A 17,822-nucleotide genomic window follows, 5' to 3' on the forward strand; every position below is an offset into this window, starting at 1 on the left:
GAAAACACCATTATCATTGCAGCCTCCTTTGGAGACACTCACATGCTTCTCTGGTCTGCAGCAAACATCTGAGTTCAGCAGAACAAGAACCTCTGGGCTACAGAAGAACACCTCTGTCTCACAAAATTCACATTCACCTGAGACATGCACTTCTGACCACTGAAACTTCCTTTCCCCTTTGTAACTCCTGAAGAACATTTCAACCAAACATGAACAGTCACCAGGCAGGTGCAGCATCACCACCGTGCATCAGAAGGCAAGTCAAGCAGTGGCACACAGGACAAGAAAGCCAGCTGGGGGAAGACCTTCAGTTCTTCAGACTTCACAGGCAAATCAACAAACTATTTCCTCCACTGCATGGAGCAGGACCCTGTCCTTCACCAAGGGTGGCTGAAGGAGGGAGGGAAAATTGCCGGGGTCTGCTGCTGTCTCTTACTCCTGGGACAATATTCTTTGCAGTCTCTAGCTGTGTCTTTTAACTCTGTATATTTTGCAGCACTCACAATGATGACTGCTTAGGCACAACATTATCCTAATTACATGATCAAATACAACTGAACCACTGTCTAATTCAGCAGTCAGAATGAATGAAGCAGAACTGAAATCGCACAGGCAGAAGAATTTTGCCAGAAGTTTTTGATAAACAATTTACAAGGTAGAAAAGGTGTAGAATTTACAAGGAATAAAATAATATCTTTATTTTTCAAAAATTTCCATTTAAAGGCTTGGCTCCTATATAGTTAATCTAAGCAGTCCATCATAGACGGAAAACCACTGTAGGTTTTGCTGATTTTGAAATACACTATTATGGACCACTCTTCCCTGAAATCATTCTCTATAATCTCTTGATTTGTGTTGATTTACTCTGGAAAATTCTTCAGTTTTTCAGCATTACAGTGATACTCAGAATTTTACATGTCATCACTGTAGAATGAACTCTTCAGTGATGAGGAAATGTCAGCCCTGGACAGCTTTATTTACACATTCTATGATATTGTTTAGCTGTAAGTTCCCTCTTCAGATTCAAATTACCTTTTTTTGGTTAGAGCTAGGTTTCTTAATCTATTTACTTGTTATGACACCTACTGACACTAAATGAGTGACATGATACAGAAACTGTGCAGGTTATGCTCAGAGTGAAGGGTCACTCAGTCAAAAAGGCTTGATCACGTATAAGTAAGAGAGCTGTGTACAGCTTTGCTTGTCTTAGTCACAGACACAAAATTAAAGGTTGTCAGAGCAGTCCAGCAAGTTCTTGGATGAGAGGCAGGAAGACTTCTTAAGAGAGACAATAAAGTTTCATGAAGCTTTGACTAGATATTGGAGGCTGATATATAAAAATATAGATGCTGTTGGAAGAATCAACAGCACAGAGACATGTGAACTTCTATTTAGACTGTTTGAAAAGAACGATCTGATTCCTGACAGTGGTTAGTAGGCATGGTTATAATTTTTGGTGCATTTGAGGTCAATACTTATTAAAAAATTGGAAAAATTACTGTCACACAGAAAGATTCAACAAGTGAAACATGACAGCTCTGAGATTTGATTAAAACCGTTTATTAAAAAAATGAGCCTGCTTTCTGTCCAGTGCTTTGGGTTCATATGCCAACAACCTTAGCTGTCACTACAGACCAGATATAAAGTGGGTGATAGTGTAGAAGTCAGACTCCTAGGATTGTTTTGCTAAAATTTATAGATCAGAAATACTTACAAATAGTTCACATTAGGCGACGGGGCGGAAAAATAAAAAAAAATAAGGTAAACTCCTTTAATTTGCAAAGTACTGCCTTTGGCTTCTGCCTGCTATGTCATAGCAGATCTGAAGCTGGGACACAGCACAAAGGAACATGTTGTCCTGTACTAAAGGAGCTCCACCAAGGCCTTGCTGCAATTTCTACTTCATCACCTTTCACAAGTTTCTTCATGTGAAGAACTCCAAGGGGGAAGTCCTACCACACCATATCCTCTACTAAGTGCAAGATCTTTCTTGTTTTATGAAATCTTAAAAAAAGAACTCTCTCTGCATTGCTATAGTAGAGGCTAGACAATGCAAAACCTATCCTCATCACCAGCGGCAGCTGAGGAAACAACCTCCTATAAGAAGATGGTGGGGAGAAGAGCAGAAGGTAACAAATACAGAAGTTCTAAAAGCTGACTCCAAAAATACTAAAAAACTATTTTAAAATATACTGTGCATTTGTCCGCATTAAATGTCATTATAATACTTAAATTTTCTTGTGTTTCACTAAAATGCTCGCAGGCTCCAAGAATCCTATTTGCAACTGGAGCACCTCTCCAAGGAAGAAAACTAGTTCATCATAGAAATCATGACTGTCAGAAAAGAGGAGCAGTGATGTATGAAAATATAATCCATTGAACATCAGACCTGACAACCCCAGAGCATTTCCAGGCTAAGTCAGCTAATAATGCCACTCTTAACATTGCAGGTGGATTCACACTCAGCAAAATGACATATTCAAGTTAAGGAATATTTTTGCCTAGAGCTGTCATAAAGACTAACAACAGCAGAGAGTATGTTAATTGGTGAAGCTAAAATTTCAGAAGTACTGCAGTGTGAACAGAGAATTAAAATACAGTTCTGAAAGTTAAGGGTTTTTTGCTGGCCATAAAGTAAAAATGTCACATTGCAAAATATTCCCCAAGGCAAAATTTTGCTTTTAAGTGCACACAAAAATTCCCACCAGGCTAAATTCTAATTCTCATAACATCAATGTGGGTCACTTTCACTGAAGACAAAAAAGACTCCTTTCAAAACCCTTTTAAACTTGTCCACTGATGGGGTAACCCAGATGAAAGCAGAACATAAATTAAAGTTTGCCATGCAACTATTCAGCAATGGAAAGAAGTATATTTTACCAAAATCAATTGATCTTCGTGAATATGGTACAAAAGTTATCATAAAAATGTACTTATTTAATTTCTTCTCTTAGAGTATCCAAATCAGTGCTGTAAAGGATAAAAATAAGCATGTTAAAACTAATTTTATCCTTCATAATTTATTTACTAAATGAACCTGCTTTCAGATCTAAGCATATTTAGAAAGATATTTATTATTTGTGTGCTTTACTCATTCTCTAAACTCTCAAGAAAGTCAGATGTTGAGAAGATATTAGAGTAGTATGATGACAACCCTTCAAAAATTGTAGAAATCATATTCTTAAGATTTCGACATACTGGCTTATGAATAGTCTTCCTATTGCTTCAACCTTCATAATATTATCTCTATGCTTTGAGATTTCTCGTTCATCTTTTTTCTGTGTTTCACATTCCCAGCCAACTGATACCCAGTTAAGAATTACACTGTTGTGCCAAAGGACTATACATAATGAGCACAACTGATCACTAACATATTCAGCATTTCTTTGATTTACATGATCTGCATTAAAAGTTGCAGGCTTTTATAGTCATCACTAGACATTACTTCTAAATTGCTATACTCCACCACATCATTTTAATTGCTCACAGCTATTTGACATCTGAGTCATGTAATTCCACGTAGTATACTATCTAGACACATTCTCTAAACGTGCTTGAACAAGCTCTTGAGACTAATCAAGAGCTAACTAACTTAGAGCACTACACCTGATCAACACTCTTAGAATATATTCATTAATTCTAGAAAGCATTTCAAAAGAAGTTTCTTTTAAATTTTCTGTGAATAAAAAGGATTTTGGAATAACATTTTGAGTTGTATTGGCAAATTATTTATTAAAGCACTTTGCTAGGTAAGGACCACCTCCTTCTCACAATGAAGTTAAAAGAGCTTTGCCACCGACTCAAAGAACAGAATCAAACCAGTAAAATCTTAGTATACTTTGCCTATGAAGTGAAATAATAATAAAAACAATGTCTGCTAAGAGAAGGGAGAACAATAACACTAAAATTTTGCATCTTTATGGCACTTATTGTCCCAAAGAAGTCCTGGTGTAAAGCTAGTAAATAATAACTTCCTTATCCATCTGAAATCTCAGTGAGGGTTTTAGGTACACAGAACAGAATTACCAGAGCTGGAACATTCCCAAGGCAGCAGGGCTAACATCTGTTCCCGTGGAAAATAAAACAAGAACTGTAATTCCCTCAAGCACTCAGGAATTCAGTTTTATACTATTTCTAAAATATGTTTTCTCTAAAATCATAGTGGTTTTTAACTCTAGAATCATGACAGAAAGGCATTCACATCTCAAACTTTAAGCTAAATCAGGTACTCCTGTAGTGCCCTCTTCTAGGAGAGAAGAGAGATAAATCAGAGACAGGTCTGAGGAAAGAGTTTGCAGATTCAGGTTGATGCAGAATATCTAATTTTGCTGTTCTGACCACTGTACCTAGCAAGACAGGATGGTGCACCTGAAGGCTGTACTGTTTGGTGAATTTCATCCCCAAGAAACTGGGCAGCTGAGGGCTTGGAAATATCCATGTAAGACCACTTTGCTTGTAATTTCAAATGGAGACATAGCAGATAGTAGCATCCCTAAATTTGCCATGCATATTTTTTCCTTCTCTTAGGGGCACCAAACACAGGAATAACTATAGCACTGCAAAACAGTTACTCTGGAATGTCCATAATTCATAGATTTTTGCCTATACTTCATTGCATCACTTGCAAATACGCACCTGGAAGTATGGTTCAGCTGTGCCTGTACTAGCCTGCACTTGAGTCACACACCGTCTGCCAAGTAGCCATAAAGCAGCCTAGCTGACTCTTCAGGACCATCAAGCTCCATCTAGGAAACACTTATATTGTCCATCTTCTAAACACATCTATATCTCAACGTATTTCTGTGGAGTGATCGTAATCTGTTAGTGATATGCTCTTCAACAAGGACAGTTTCAAGAAAAGCACAGTCAGGTGGGGAAATGTTTATTAAACTCTAAGCAGTACTAAGTAAATCAGAAATAGAACAAGAGATATTGGAGACTGGAAACTCAGAACTGCTCAGTGATGCAGATTAGATGAACACCTTCCAAGAAATCTTTTTCCTTCATATTATATTCTCCTAAATGCACCTTCTCCTGCAGTCTTTCTTTCCAGACTTGTTCTTCTCAAAAAAAAAAAAAAGGTGTTTGTGGGTAAGGGACACAGCTATGGATACAATTCCTCTCCCAGGGCTTCTCCACCCAGAACTCAGACTCTGCTGACACTTCATCTGTTCCCTCTCTTGGGAAGGGGCAGTCCTCCTTTACAGGCAACATTACTTGAAAGGGCCTTGAAATAATTTTAACCTGCACTATGTAATCACAGCACTCAAGTTATGATACATAACCCTAGCAAACAGCTGTTTGCTAGGCTACTGTACTGACTGACACACTATGTCAGCTACCACAGCTACCAAGAACTGCATCAGGTCCCAGGGCAACTAAATCACCTCGGACTTTTCTTTCTCCATCACACTTAAATTTCCTTCTGCACCTGCCTTAACAGCAGTGTTCTAATCTTTCCTTGGGAGGTTGCAGCTGCAGTTTCAGTAACAGTAAGGGTGACATTTCAAATTAGAACTTTGCAACATTGTCAACATCACATACCTTGGACCACATTTTCCATTTTGGATAATAATTGCAGGAAAGACTCTGTCAAAACAGTTCTTTATAGCATATATTGCAAATCCTTAGCTCTTTCCTATGGCCTTTTGTATGATGAAGAGAGATGTGTATAATCTTTTGCTGATATGGGAAAATCACCAGAGATCCACGCTGATGTGTCATCTGCCTTTGATCATAAGATACTGACATTTTTTGAAGTCACAGTGTAGGTGAGTGGAGTTACTCCAGGTTTTCTATAAGTTTTAAGAGATGGTATTTCATTGGTATGATTGTTACAAGCCGGTCACTTCTTCATAAGTGTCTGTAGGATTTTATTCTATCACCCTTTTTCAACAGGCACACAAACAACATTTCCTGTCTCTTATTAAAAAACACCAAAACACCTTGGTGAAGCAGAGCACAGGGCTTTACCACAGTGGAAGAAGTTTTCCTTCTTCTTCTACTGTATGCTGAAGGAGTGTCAAAAGAGCAGCTTACCTACCTAGTACTTCTGACTAAGTAGAACACAAAAGGCCATCTAATCATCAGGAAAAACAATCTTCTACTTATGCAACAGATACCAGAACCTGTAGTTCCATATAGCATGTCCAAAATGTATACACTGTCCACTCTTTCAGAATCCTTCTATTTTCAAACAGCCCTGTGCACCAAACTCAGAGAAACCCAACTGGTAGAGCTAGAAACCATCTTGAAAACTGTCTTTAAAACCGCTGATACCTTCTCCCAGCTTAACTGCTGATCTGGAGTAGAACAGAGATCTCAAATATCACAAATATATATTTTTTTCTTTAGTCTTTCATCCTTCAAATTCAAGTAATATAGACACAAAAAACAAACAAACAACAACAACAAAAAACCACCAAAACCAAAACAGAGCAAAAGAAGAAAAAGTCCAAAAATATAAACCAAAGATGGATTAGAAACAGCTATAGAACAAAGCACACTTCAGAAAAAAATAAGGTGATGGAATTACTGAAATGTGCTTGCTTTCTTCAGAAGTTGTAGGAGAATTACCCTGTGAAGTACAACCTGCATCATCATTTATACAGTGCAATCACCTTTCCTTGGCTTTTTTTTCTTAATTATTTGTAGGGATTTCCACACTTTGTACACAAAATAGCAACAAAGCAGCTTCTAGGGCATATTAAACATTATGTTGAACACTATCTGGATACAGAATGAATTAAATACAAAGCAGAGGAAGCTAAGAGACGGTAGCTAGAAAATATTTCACTAGCTTTTCTATAAATATATGTTGTTCATTTATTTTCATCAAATATCCAGCTATTAAAATGATAGATGCTGCAGTAAGTGTTCTACAACTTCAGACTAAAGCCTTTTTTCCTTTGACACCTACTATAACTATTAAATCATCAACTGCTGATTAGCTTGAGGGTTAATCTTTGAAATGTCATAGTTAATTTCAGTTCTCACTTTAAAAAGTTAGGATTTCCTTCTGGATGCAGTTTTACACTGTTGGCAGATGAAAACATTTGCACTGAATTTTCCTAACGAGCAAACATTGCTTATGACCTTATGCAAACTTGCTGATGGCTTACTTTAAGAGCTCTCTATTTTGAGGAGTCTCCTAAATGAACCGGCCAGATAGAGAGCAAATTAGTTCACCAACCCAGTTCACTCTTCTGACTTGCTCATCTGAGTTGGATAATGCACTGAAGTCTAGAGGAAGTAAAGAAGTAAGAGATTCACCATGTTTATCTCCGCTCAGTTAAACTGAGATTCAAAATTCAGGAAAAACAAAAAGCTGTGTAGGGGGTCTTGCACACAGCCAGACCCCAAGTATTTTTCTCTCTTGTGCTACACAAAAAATTCCATAACAGGAATCAAGTTCTGGAAAATCAAAAGACAACACAAGGCATTAAAGTCAGCATAGTTCACATTCATAATCCATGGGTCTAGGTGTGGAAAACAAACAGATTTGCCAAGTGTTGCTGGGGTTGTGACCATCTCCATGTGTGTGCATACATACACATAGTTTCCTATGTGTTTTGTTAGCTTATTGTACTCCCTCAAATCACTTCGTTAGTATTAATGTCCAATCACAATTTTTCAAGTGCTCAAAATTAAGTCAAAATTTGAATCTAAAAGCATTTCTCAGGAACAGATGTTAAGTATTCCATTGCACAGTAAACCCCCACCTCTCCCACTCCCTCTTATAAAATTAAATGTATTTTTAAAGCTCTATTCCAGATTAACAAGAAGTTGCTTGATTGAAACTTCTGCCCTCACCCCAATACTATTTACCCTACCTCAGGCATATCAACAAAGAAAGTGGAGGTAAGTTACTAAGATAAATCTTCAGAAACAATCAGTATCAAAATAGAAAGTGAACTTCATATCAATAAGTATTTTTTCAGTTATGAAACATGACTGGATCCCTTCAAACGCAGGATGCCAGGGACAGACTTGAAAGCTATTTCATGGCTGTGGTTTCAATTGTGTAGCAGTTACTGTGGTGGAATTTTACCCTACTGTGCTAGTGTCTTTGGCTCACATAAAAGGAAAAGACAACACTGTATTTAATTTTCTCTCTCCTCCACTGCAATTCTTTTTCCATTACACAGAAAAAAAAGAAGGCCATGGGGATGAGAAATAAATTAACAAATTTGAAACCTGATTTATAATAGCAGATAATAGCAATAATTGCAAGGAGCAGAATACCCCACTGCAACAGTTATAAGACTTCAGGCATAAAACAGTGAGAATGATAACATTCATGACTTCACATCAGTGACAAAGGTGAAACTAAAAGAAAATTAGAGAAAAACATTTTTAAAGAGCAGTGACATTTTTTGCATAAAAAAGGAATTAAAAATTACCTCCAACATGCACTGTATTTTTCCCACTACCTGGCTACCCCATGGAACCAATACAAACTTCTACCATTCTGAGAACAAATGAGGTATTTAATACGCCAGCCTTTCAGTAGCTACAGGGGACATGCAAGAAAACTGGAGAGGGACTATTTATAAGAGATGTAGTGATAGGACAAGGGGGAAAGGATTCAAACTTCAAGGGAGTAGGTTTAGATAAATATTAGGAACAAATTCTTTATTGTGAGGGTGGTGAGACAAAGGAACAGGCTGCCCAGAGAAGCTGTGGGTGCCCCATCCCTGGAAGTGTTCAAGGCCAGGTTTAAAGGGGTTTTCAGCATCCCTGTCTAGAGAAAGGTGTCCCTGCCCATGGCAGGGCGGGTTGGAACTAGATGACCTTTAAGGTTCCTTCCAACCCAAACCATTCTATGACATCTTCCCAGGTATAATTAACCTTTTTTTTTGCTAACAAATATCAATGCTGCTGTAGTTGTAAGTGTATCAATGCTGTGTAGCCATTGATAGTCTTTACAAGGAGAAAAAAAAGGAAAAAAATTACTAAAACAAAATCCTTCTGTTCTCTAGATGGATTTCAATTCAGTATACACTAAATATTACTTGATATCCTGAGAAGACAGCACTAATTCTTCACTAATTTTTAAGCCTACAAGCTAGGTAGTGCTATTATGGTAGTACTACACAAAATAAAGTTTGACTTTTCTTCTTCTCTTTTTTTAATTATCCTTTAGACAAACAATCTTGCTGTAGGAGAATTATTCTAGCTCTGTGGAAAATTCTCTTCGGCTTTCATACATACTTGATGAGCATGTTATAGGTAGCATGCTATAAACTGCTGAGTAATTGAAATGAAGATATATACATATCCCAGATATATATTTTGTCTCCCACCACTTTATCCCTCTGTACTGATTCCAAGTAGTAACAGAGACCTCGGTAGATCCTCCAACTCTAAATTACTTTCATTGCTTCTACCAACTATATAAGGGAACTCCTCAAACATTTAAACTGTGTCAAAATAAATTGTTTGAATATTTCTCATCTTCCATTTTCTAACAGTTAGGTTATCAGAAAGAATGTGTACTATTTGAGAAGAGGGATATATTTAGCAAGGAAACAGGAACCTTGTACTTTATAAACCACTAAGGTGGTAGTGTTGCATTCAGTTTACACAACTGCCTTTACCTGAATTAGGAAAAGTGGAAAAATATTGTCCAAATCCCTTTAAGGTATTTTCCCATTTCAATAACTTTCCCATTTATAAATAATTAAGTGTTCTGATAACCAAAGAATTAGAAAAATGTACACCATGAAGACCAAGCTAGTCCCAAATCAAAAGAACTCCAGTCCTGAAAGCTGGTCACTGCAGATGGACCATTCTAACCACACAATGCCTTACTCAATTAGAAAACAGCCACCACTAGTGAATCTGACTCCAGAATTAGAGTATTTAGATTAACAAAACTGTAGGAACATCCCTGCAGGTCTTTTGTTTGTTCATATTTCATTTCTTATCACAAAGTCCTTTTGTACCTGTAAAACGGTATCTAGTTTATCTTTGAAAAAGTGTAGCAGATAACTGTATTACTATTTTCTGATAATACACCAAATTTATGTTTCCTTGCTCTGTATTCAAAACGCATAAGAAATCCATATGGTAAACATAACTTTGATATGCACAGAGAATCAGATAAAGACAAAGGAAAAATAACAGAAGGAATCAATTTGCTATGAAAAAAAAAATCCAGAAAGAGAGCAGAACACTCAGGAATATTTAAAAAATGTCCATAATTTTTTTTTCCAATAGATTTCTGACAGCAGAATTAGAATAAATAACACTTATGCACTGAGTTTCTGATGCATAAAAATAGGGTTAGTCATGTCAAGTCTCTGGGCAATAGCCCTAACTGTTTTCTAAATGTTTCCTCCTAGAAAATAAAGAAAAAAAAATAACAGAAAACTGAAAGAATGATATTCTGTATAATCAGGAACTAGTCCACTTCATCCCAACAAGTCTTTTCAAAATTATTTAAAAATTCCACAAAACACACCACTCAACAGTTTGGTTTGCTATAAATAATTTCAAAGAAAATGAAAACTGGGTAAAGGGATTTATTATTTATGACACAACAGTGTTTCTGATATCATATTCACAGAAAGCATAAAGAAAGATGCCTCTACCTAATAGATTTTACATTTTTAGATTCTTGGCTACAGCTTCTTGTCTGTCTTCTCTTACCTAATAAATAACATCACAGTTTACAATATTATTGGATGAGGTTTTGAATATTGATAAAATTTAGTCCTTTTTATGTCTTCTTTTTTCAGAAACTCATTTTATATTTGGCATAGATACTCTTGAAAAGAGGAATGTCCTTTCCCTGTTTAGAATAAGTTTCTATACTAAAATACATTTTCTGTAAGAAAAAAAATTAGATTTGGCACTCCAAGACTTAAAACTTATATTGCAGTGAAAGTTTTAAATTAGGTCAAAAATTACAGCAGATTATTACACTGAAGAATAAAAAGTTTAAAAATATTTCTTGTACGAATCAATCTGTTCCTTCAACTTTCTGAATACTTCAATGAAAGACATTTAGTATCTCCTCTAAAACACTTTTTTTCTGTGCTCTCTGGAAAAACCTGAGTATCATTTGTTGTAATTATGTCCTAAGAAAGTTTAGCTGCTACAGATTTTTTTCTCTCCATATCTTGCACATTAAAAAATTTTGTGAATTACGGGAACAGGAAACATGATCCTTGTATGTACCAGATTTGGGCTGTGCATTGTCATTATGACTTGGTAGAGCAATGTTAAAGAGAAAGATTTTACAAAGCACCTCAGACATACACTAAATACAGTGAATAATCATGCAGTAATTTCTTTGAAAACCATTATACCTGCGAGAATAAAATAAGTAAACAGCTGAATATCGTTGGTGGAGCTTTGATTCTTTCACTCCCTAAAGGGATGTGTGCGAGATTTTGCTGGTGTCCCTGAAACTAATGAAAAAACAGGTTTTTTTCAGTCTCAGAGATTTTGGATTTGGTTTTGTTGGATTTTGGAGGGGGAGTAGTAAAGGGCAATTAAGTAGTACTAATGAAATCTATCAATGTGACCATAATTTGCTATCCCATTGCATCCATAGTAGGATTGGATCTTTGATAAGTAGTAGCTATGAACCAGACTCTACAGGGACTCAGATATACCTGTCCTGAGTTATTCCAAGTACAGCATTTATCAATAGGCTTGAAATTGCATACTGCTATGTAGTTCCTTTTTTTTGTTCAGTTTTTGTTTTTCTTTCTTTGTCTTAGCCTCTTTGCCTCCTGCTAAGTTCAGCACTGGAGTTAGAGATGGTGTACTATAACCTATTAACAAAAATTAACGATGGAGGGAAACATGTATTTTCACATCTCATTCCATCTACTCCTTAACTGCTAAACATTCACTTAGGTCACTGCATCTTGTAACACTTGTGGTTCCCTTGAGACCACTCTGAGTTCTTAATTCAAACAACATTCATGCTTAAAAATTTGACAACTAAGAAATTGTACAGTGTCATCATTTGGTATCAGAAGACAGGTAATGCACAAGAGTCTCAAGGCAACAATATTAATTTTTAATATAAAGTAGAACTGTGGAAGCTCTGAAGATAGAAGAAATACACAACTGTGTTTCTTTTTCAAGAGTACTTAATATTTAATGCTTGTTCCAACTACTGACACAGAATCACAAGCCTCCTCCACCCCACAATTATCTGATTTGGACCTACCGTTACTCCAAAGAAGTTGGTTTCATTCATAGCATCCAGGAAAATTTTGCCAAGTTTGTGATTTGTGTAGTTAAAATCTTCGATTTTTTGGTGCTTGGTGGTGGCATTCAGATACTTCATTGCCCGCTGCAGGGTCTTGGCAATCACCCATATTCCATCATAGGCATAACCATGAAATTTGCTGGATTGTCCATCACCACGCTTAGCATTGTATTCCTTTTCATACTGCTGTGGAGTCTGCAGAGGAGAAAAAACTGTTTTACCTCAATACTTAACATGTTACAGAGTTGCATCCAAACCAACACCTCAGACTGCACCCTCCTATTTAGAGACATGCATGACTAATACAGAAAAGGCCACCAAAACAAAAATTATGAAAGAAACTAAAATTCAAAAAACGTGCTGCCTGACTTATAAAACTGCTGATGAGAGTGGGAGAAAGATCTAGAAGACAGAGAGACTGAAAGCAACTGTGCTGCTTCACTGTATGAAGAACAACTTGCTTTATTTTGCTTTTGTACAAAAGGCTTTAGTTCAATCAAAACTACCAGTGTACTAGTGAGCTATCATACTTGAACAGAGAATAAGTCTGTATCCCTTCAAATTATTGTTCTGATTACACTCTACAGGATAATGTAAATCAAATAACCTTTTCTTAAGCAACCATTTGCTTAATATGAAATTATCTGAGTGGCAATTTGCCTATGTTTTACAAGTTCACTACATTCTTGATGGTGTGCTCTTTTATGATGAGTTGCCTTTCAGTAAAGTTGCCTTTCACGCTCACTCAGCAAGGCATGAAAGGTACATGGAAAAAAAAAGACGAAAATCAGCAAAATCAGGCATGTTTATTCATTGGTCAGAGTTTGTATGGATTTGCTCTGTGATCAGATGTTATGTGCTTTATGGAAATACCACATATTTATATATTAAAAACAAGCTTCACCTACTGCCCCCTAGTTCTGAAAGGCACAAATCATCACTGAAATTAGCTGTTTGCAGGAATAGGTTTAAATATAAAAGTTTTCTCTTTCTGTGCTCAACCATTTAACTTGACATGACACAGCACTATACCGCAATTATAATTCAAGCTTTAATGTACATTTGGCTATAATGTTCATACAGAGGGAAGAGGACAGATTTGAAGCAAGGGACTTTAGTGTTTTCTTACCCTGTAGAGAATTTGAATTGATTTTTACATATTTAAAAATTGCAAACCAGTGAAAAGATGAGAATAACCATGATGACTGCCAGGTCTCTTGGTAGAAGAATCATTTAGCTTCACCTCCCTTCTTGGTGCTTTATTGTGCCAATGCGCTGGTGAGACAACTGGTGGTATAATAAAATAGATGGAGGAAAAATACTAACCCTTCCTGATATAGTCTTTGATGTTTTCGAGCTGAGAGGCTCAAAATCCACTCCAATATAACCTTCCATGGCTGCGAGAAGATTTTTACTGAGACACTGTGAGGAATTAATCCAGGATTCCCACCAAAGATTTTCATACCACCCCGGAATAATCCACAGATATTTGCTGCCATACATTTCTTCATCATAAGCCTGTAAATAAAGAAAAACAAAAAAGATAATAGTCATTGTAATAGAGGTATTGAACATAAAAGCAATTGCTTTCTGTTAGCGTTTTTTTCCTTATTAATGAAATTATGGCATAATCAAAGGATTCACAAAGTATTTTGAACAGTTTAGAGTAGTCACTTGCTAATAATGAAGACTCTTTTCTTGAAGCCTCCTGCCTTTAGAATACAGGAAATTAGAAGAGAATTTACTAAATCCTATTCTGCTTTCAGTAGATCATTTCTTCAAAAACAGAAAACTGAAACTACATTCTAAAACTAGGGGAGTTAAAGAGGAACACTGGCAGAAGGCACAGTTGTGCACAGAAAATTCTTCATAACACAACTAGTACATGAGTGATAGGACTACCACCATGCTACCACATTTAAACTAAGTTATTATCACCCTTATATCAACTTAAAGACTACATAAACTAGGACTAGCTTAAACAAGAAAACTTGGATCATAGGCACCATCAAATCACAATGTGGCAAAGATGGATTAGATGACTGTGCTAAAACAGAGACCGCAGAGTTTCTTCTAAGGAGTATGAATCAATAGTAAATTGATAAAGCAAAATCTTAGTGATTTCTTTTTTTTTTTAGCAAGAAATTTCTTCATGTGAAATTCTGTACTGCTTGAATACTGAATACAGCCCACTGTACTCCAAGATACTGAGGTGGTGGTTATCTCTTTTCAATACTTAACAGATATATATAACTGGAAACAGAAATACTTTCTTAGTCAGACACATATGCTGTTGTACCTAAAAGCTGATCTATTCACAACAGATATTCTTTTTCATTGTGAAAAGTGTTCTAGGATAAAATTAGCAAGTTTTATCTCAGATGTTTCTCTCACTGTCTTGCAACTAGATATTTTTCTTTTGACATTTCAGTCAGACTCCATTTCAAAACAGCACATTTCATGCTTCTTGGGATCCTAATAGAAGCAATACTGGAGATAGAAGGCATAAGACAAAAAGTCCAATTTTCAGAAATACATGGCACAAGCTTAGAGCTCTTAACAGGAAAGTGGCAACATTTTCACAGAAAATATTACAGAAGGAGGAAATTATAAGAATGCAAACAGGACATATTAGTCATTCAGAAATAACTGTTTTGAAAAGTATCCCAAAGATCATACAAAAAGCGTATCAGATTTATATATGAATAGCAGAAAATATTAAATAGGGCAACCTCTTAAATATGTTAATACCTAAATTAAAAATGGGCTTTAAATCTGTGAATTCTATTATAGTGGTGCCAACTCAGTTCATAACTGTATTGTGCACAAAGCAGATTTGTTTGGCCACTGGTTACAGGAGCTTTTGTTCAGCTAAAATCAAATTTAATGTGTTTGTATACAACGCTGTTCAAAGTCCTCGTGTCTGAAACCTTATGTCTTGCATGTCATATCTTACTGTATTGGGTTTCTGTGGCCTGGTCATAGAAGCCACAGGGGTGGCTTCTATGAGAAGCTGCCAGAAGCTTCCCCCATGTCCTGCAGAGCCAATGCCAGCCAGCTCCAGGGACAGACTCACTGCTGGCCAAGGCTGAGGCAATCAGGAATGATAGTAACATTTTTGTGATAAAAATAAGAAGGGAAAAAAACCTCATTGTGCAGATCAAAAATGCAGCCAGAGAAAAGCGGAGTGAGAACATTGGAACAACCCTGCAGACACCAAGGTGAGTGGAGAAGGAAGTGGAGAAGGTGCTCCAGGTGCTGGAGCTGAGGCCCCTGTAGCCCATGTTGCAGACCATGGTGGAGCAGCTCCAGCCCATGGAGGACCATGGGAATGCAGAGATCCACCTGCAGCCCATGGAGGAGCCCATGCTGGAGCAGGTGGATGCCCAAAGGAGACTGTGACCCCGTGGGAGGCCCAAGATGGAGCAGGGGCCTGGCAGGGACCTGCTGACCCATGGAAAGAGGAGCCCACACTAGAGCAGGTTTTCCTGGTAGGACTTGTGGCCCTGTGGGGGACCCATACTGGGTCCTGTGCCTGAAGGAACTGCACCCCATGGAAAAATGACCCACATGGCAACAGTTTGTGCAGAATTGTTGCCTGTGGGATGGACTCATGCTGGAGAAGTTTGTGAAGGACTGTGTCCCATGGGAGGGACCCCACAGGAAGCAGAGGAAGGACTCCTCTCCCTGAGCAGTGGCAGAAACAACTGACCGTAACCCCCATTCCCCATCTCCCTGCACTGCTGGCGGGGGGAGGAGGAAGAACTTGGAAGGAGGGAGAGGTGAGGGAAGGTGTTTTTAAGATTTGTGTTCTTCTGCTCTGATTCAGTTAGTAAAAAATTTAATTAATATTCCCACTTTGAGTCTGTTTTGCCCATGATGGTAATCAGTAAGTGATCTCTCCTGGTCCTTGTCTCAACTCATGAACCTTTTGTTATATTTTCTCTCCTCTGTCCAGTTGCAGAGGGGAGTGAGAGAGCAGCTTCAGTGGGCATCTGGCATCCAGCCAGGGTCAACCCACTACACTTACTTATTCCACAATCACAGAACCATAGAATATACTGAATTGGAATCTGCAGAAATAGTCTTTCTCTTACTCATTAATTCTACCCTTCCAGAAACACATCTGCTTTTGTCCCCCTGCCCTTCTCCACTCCTGCCACAGCTATGGCAACACCGCATCCCAGATCCACGTGGGTGGAAAACAGCAATCCCATCCTGCAGTACTTCCTTAGGTATAAAAGAGCTTCCATTACACAATTAGGTTATTCAAGACCTTTCAGTGACACAGTGTCCTTTATTTGACAGTTTTCAAATCACTAAGGACACAAACTGACACAGAATAGTGCTTTTAGAGAAGGACAAACTTATGTAGCTTCCCCCTGCTCTATAGAGATTAAAGTATCAAATTGTGTGTTGCCAGAAAGTATTGGCTGTGAACTATTCTGAAATTAGAGCTGTTGGAATTTTCTGTTTGCATAAGCACTTGAACTGTTTCCTGCATAATCTGTGAATGCCCTGGGATATGTGATGAAAATTGAATGTTTCAAAAAAGCCAGGAACTCCATCCTGGAAATGAGGGATCATTCCCAGCATGGGTGCACTGAAAGTCTGGTTGCATTTTCACATTTCTGCAATAATTTGGTTTAACAAAAAGCAAAACAAACACTTGATGAGCTGGTAGCTCATTGGTAGAGATATGGTGACATGGCAGGGCTTGAAGGGTAGTCTGGGGAAGACAAAGGAAGGAAGAAAATCAGCTCCTCTATGGCTTAGTGCCATGACCATATAGTCATTTTTCTAGTGATAGCACAGTTGATAGCATTCAGTAACAGTGTTTGGGTTCCAGAAGACTTAACTGCAAAATACTGCTTTTTACCACCCTTTCCTCCCTGTTCATTCTGTTAAATGGAGATGATTTTGATGCTTAAAAGATACAATCGCTTGAAATATGTGGACCTTTGCAGAACTGTCTGAATGCATGCAGACCAATTCTTACAAGTTTTAGTTTCTAAAGGAAGATTTTTTGACACACAAGAGAAAGGTGAGGAAGGTTTACAAGTACTTTGTACCACCAGAACAGCATATATCTTCCCTACTTTTTCTCTCATGCCCTATGTAGGCTGCAAAGCTCTGAGTTGCTGTCAAACAGCCAGGAAACTGTCATTGGCAATTTTTGCCCTAGTGAAATTGAATTTTTATTTTTCTTTTTAAACTTTTTAAAGTTTAAAAAGAGAGATTTGTGCTTCAATTAATAAAGAGATGCTTATTTACAGCAAAGAAATTTCTGTAAGATATCTTTCTTATATGTAGTAAACAATTACTGGCAACTTGTTGATTGCTGAAGTATTAGGTTTTGAGCAAAAAACTCTAATTTCTATTCCATGAAAAACATCAAATTCATCCCACAGAGGTGGAAATGACATTACAAAGCTAATATTTCCCATAGAACTAAAATTGCTTACTGTTTTTGACACTGGTGTTAAATGAATAGCTAAGCTTATTTAAATCATTGTAGGAAACACCTCCTAACATTCACTTCGGCTTGAACCAGTCCTGTCTGGTTTTTAAAGTCTGCCATTGAATTATA

The 17,822-nt window shown here is 37.2% G+C and overlaps 1 protein-coding gene across 1 annotated transcript in view; it reads right to left on the bottom strand.

The window, feature by feature from the left end:
- Positions 1-17,822, bottom strand: part of GABBR2 (gamma-aminobutyric acid type B receptor subunit 2) — a 471,821-nt gene that overhangs the window by 225,354 nt on the left and 228,645 nt on the right. The window contains exons 6-7 of the mRNA XM_027741022.2: positions 13,559-13,750; positions 12,191-12,427 (exon numbers count right to left, since the gene is read on the bottom strand). Of these exons, the coding sequence (XP_027596823.1) occupies positions 12,191-12,427; positions 13,559-13,750 (429 nt within the window). The remainder of the gene's footprint in view (positions 1-12,190; positions 12,428-13,558; positions 13,751-17,822) is intronic.

Source organism: Pipra filicauda, unplaced genomic scaffold, assembly GCF_003945595.2.
Source record: "Pipra filicauda isolate LSUMZ 115617 unplaced genomic scaffold, ASM394559v2 scaffold56_size3634133_pilon, whole genome shotgun sequence".
Taxonomy (NCBI): Eukaryota; Metazoa; Chordata; class Aves; order Passeriformes; family Pipridae; genus Pipra; species Pipra filicauda.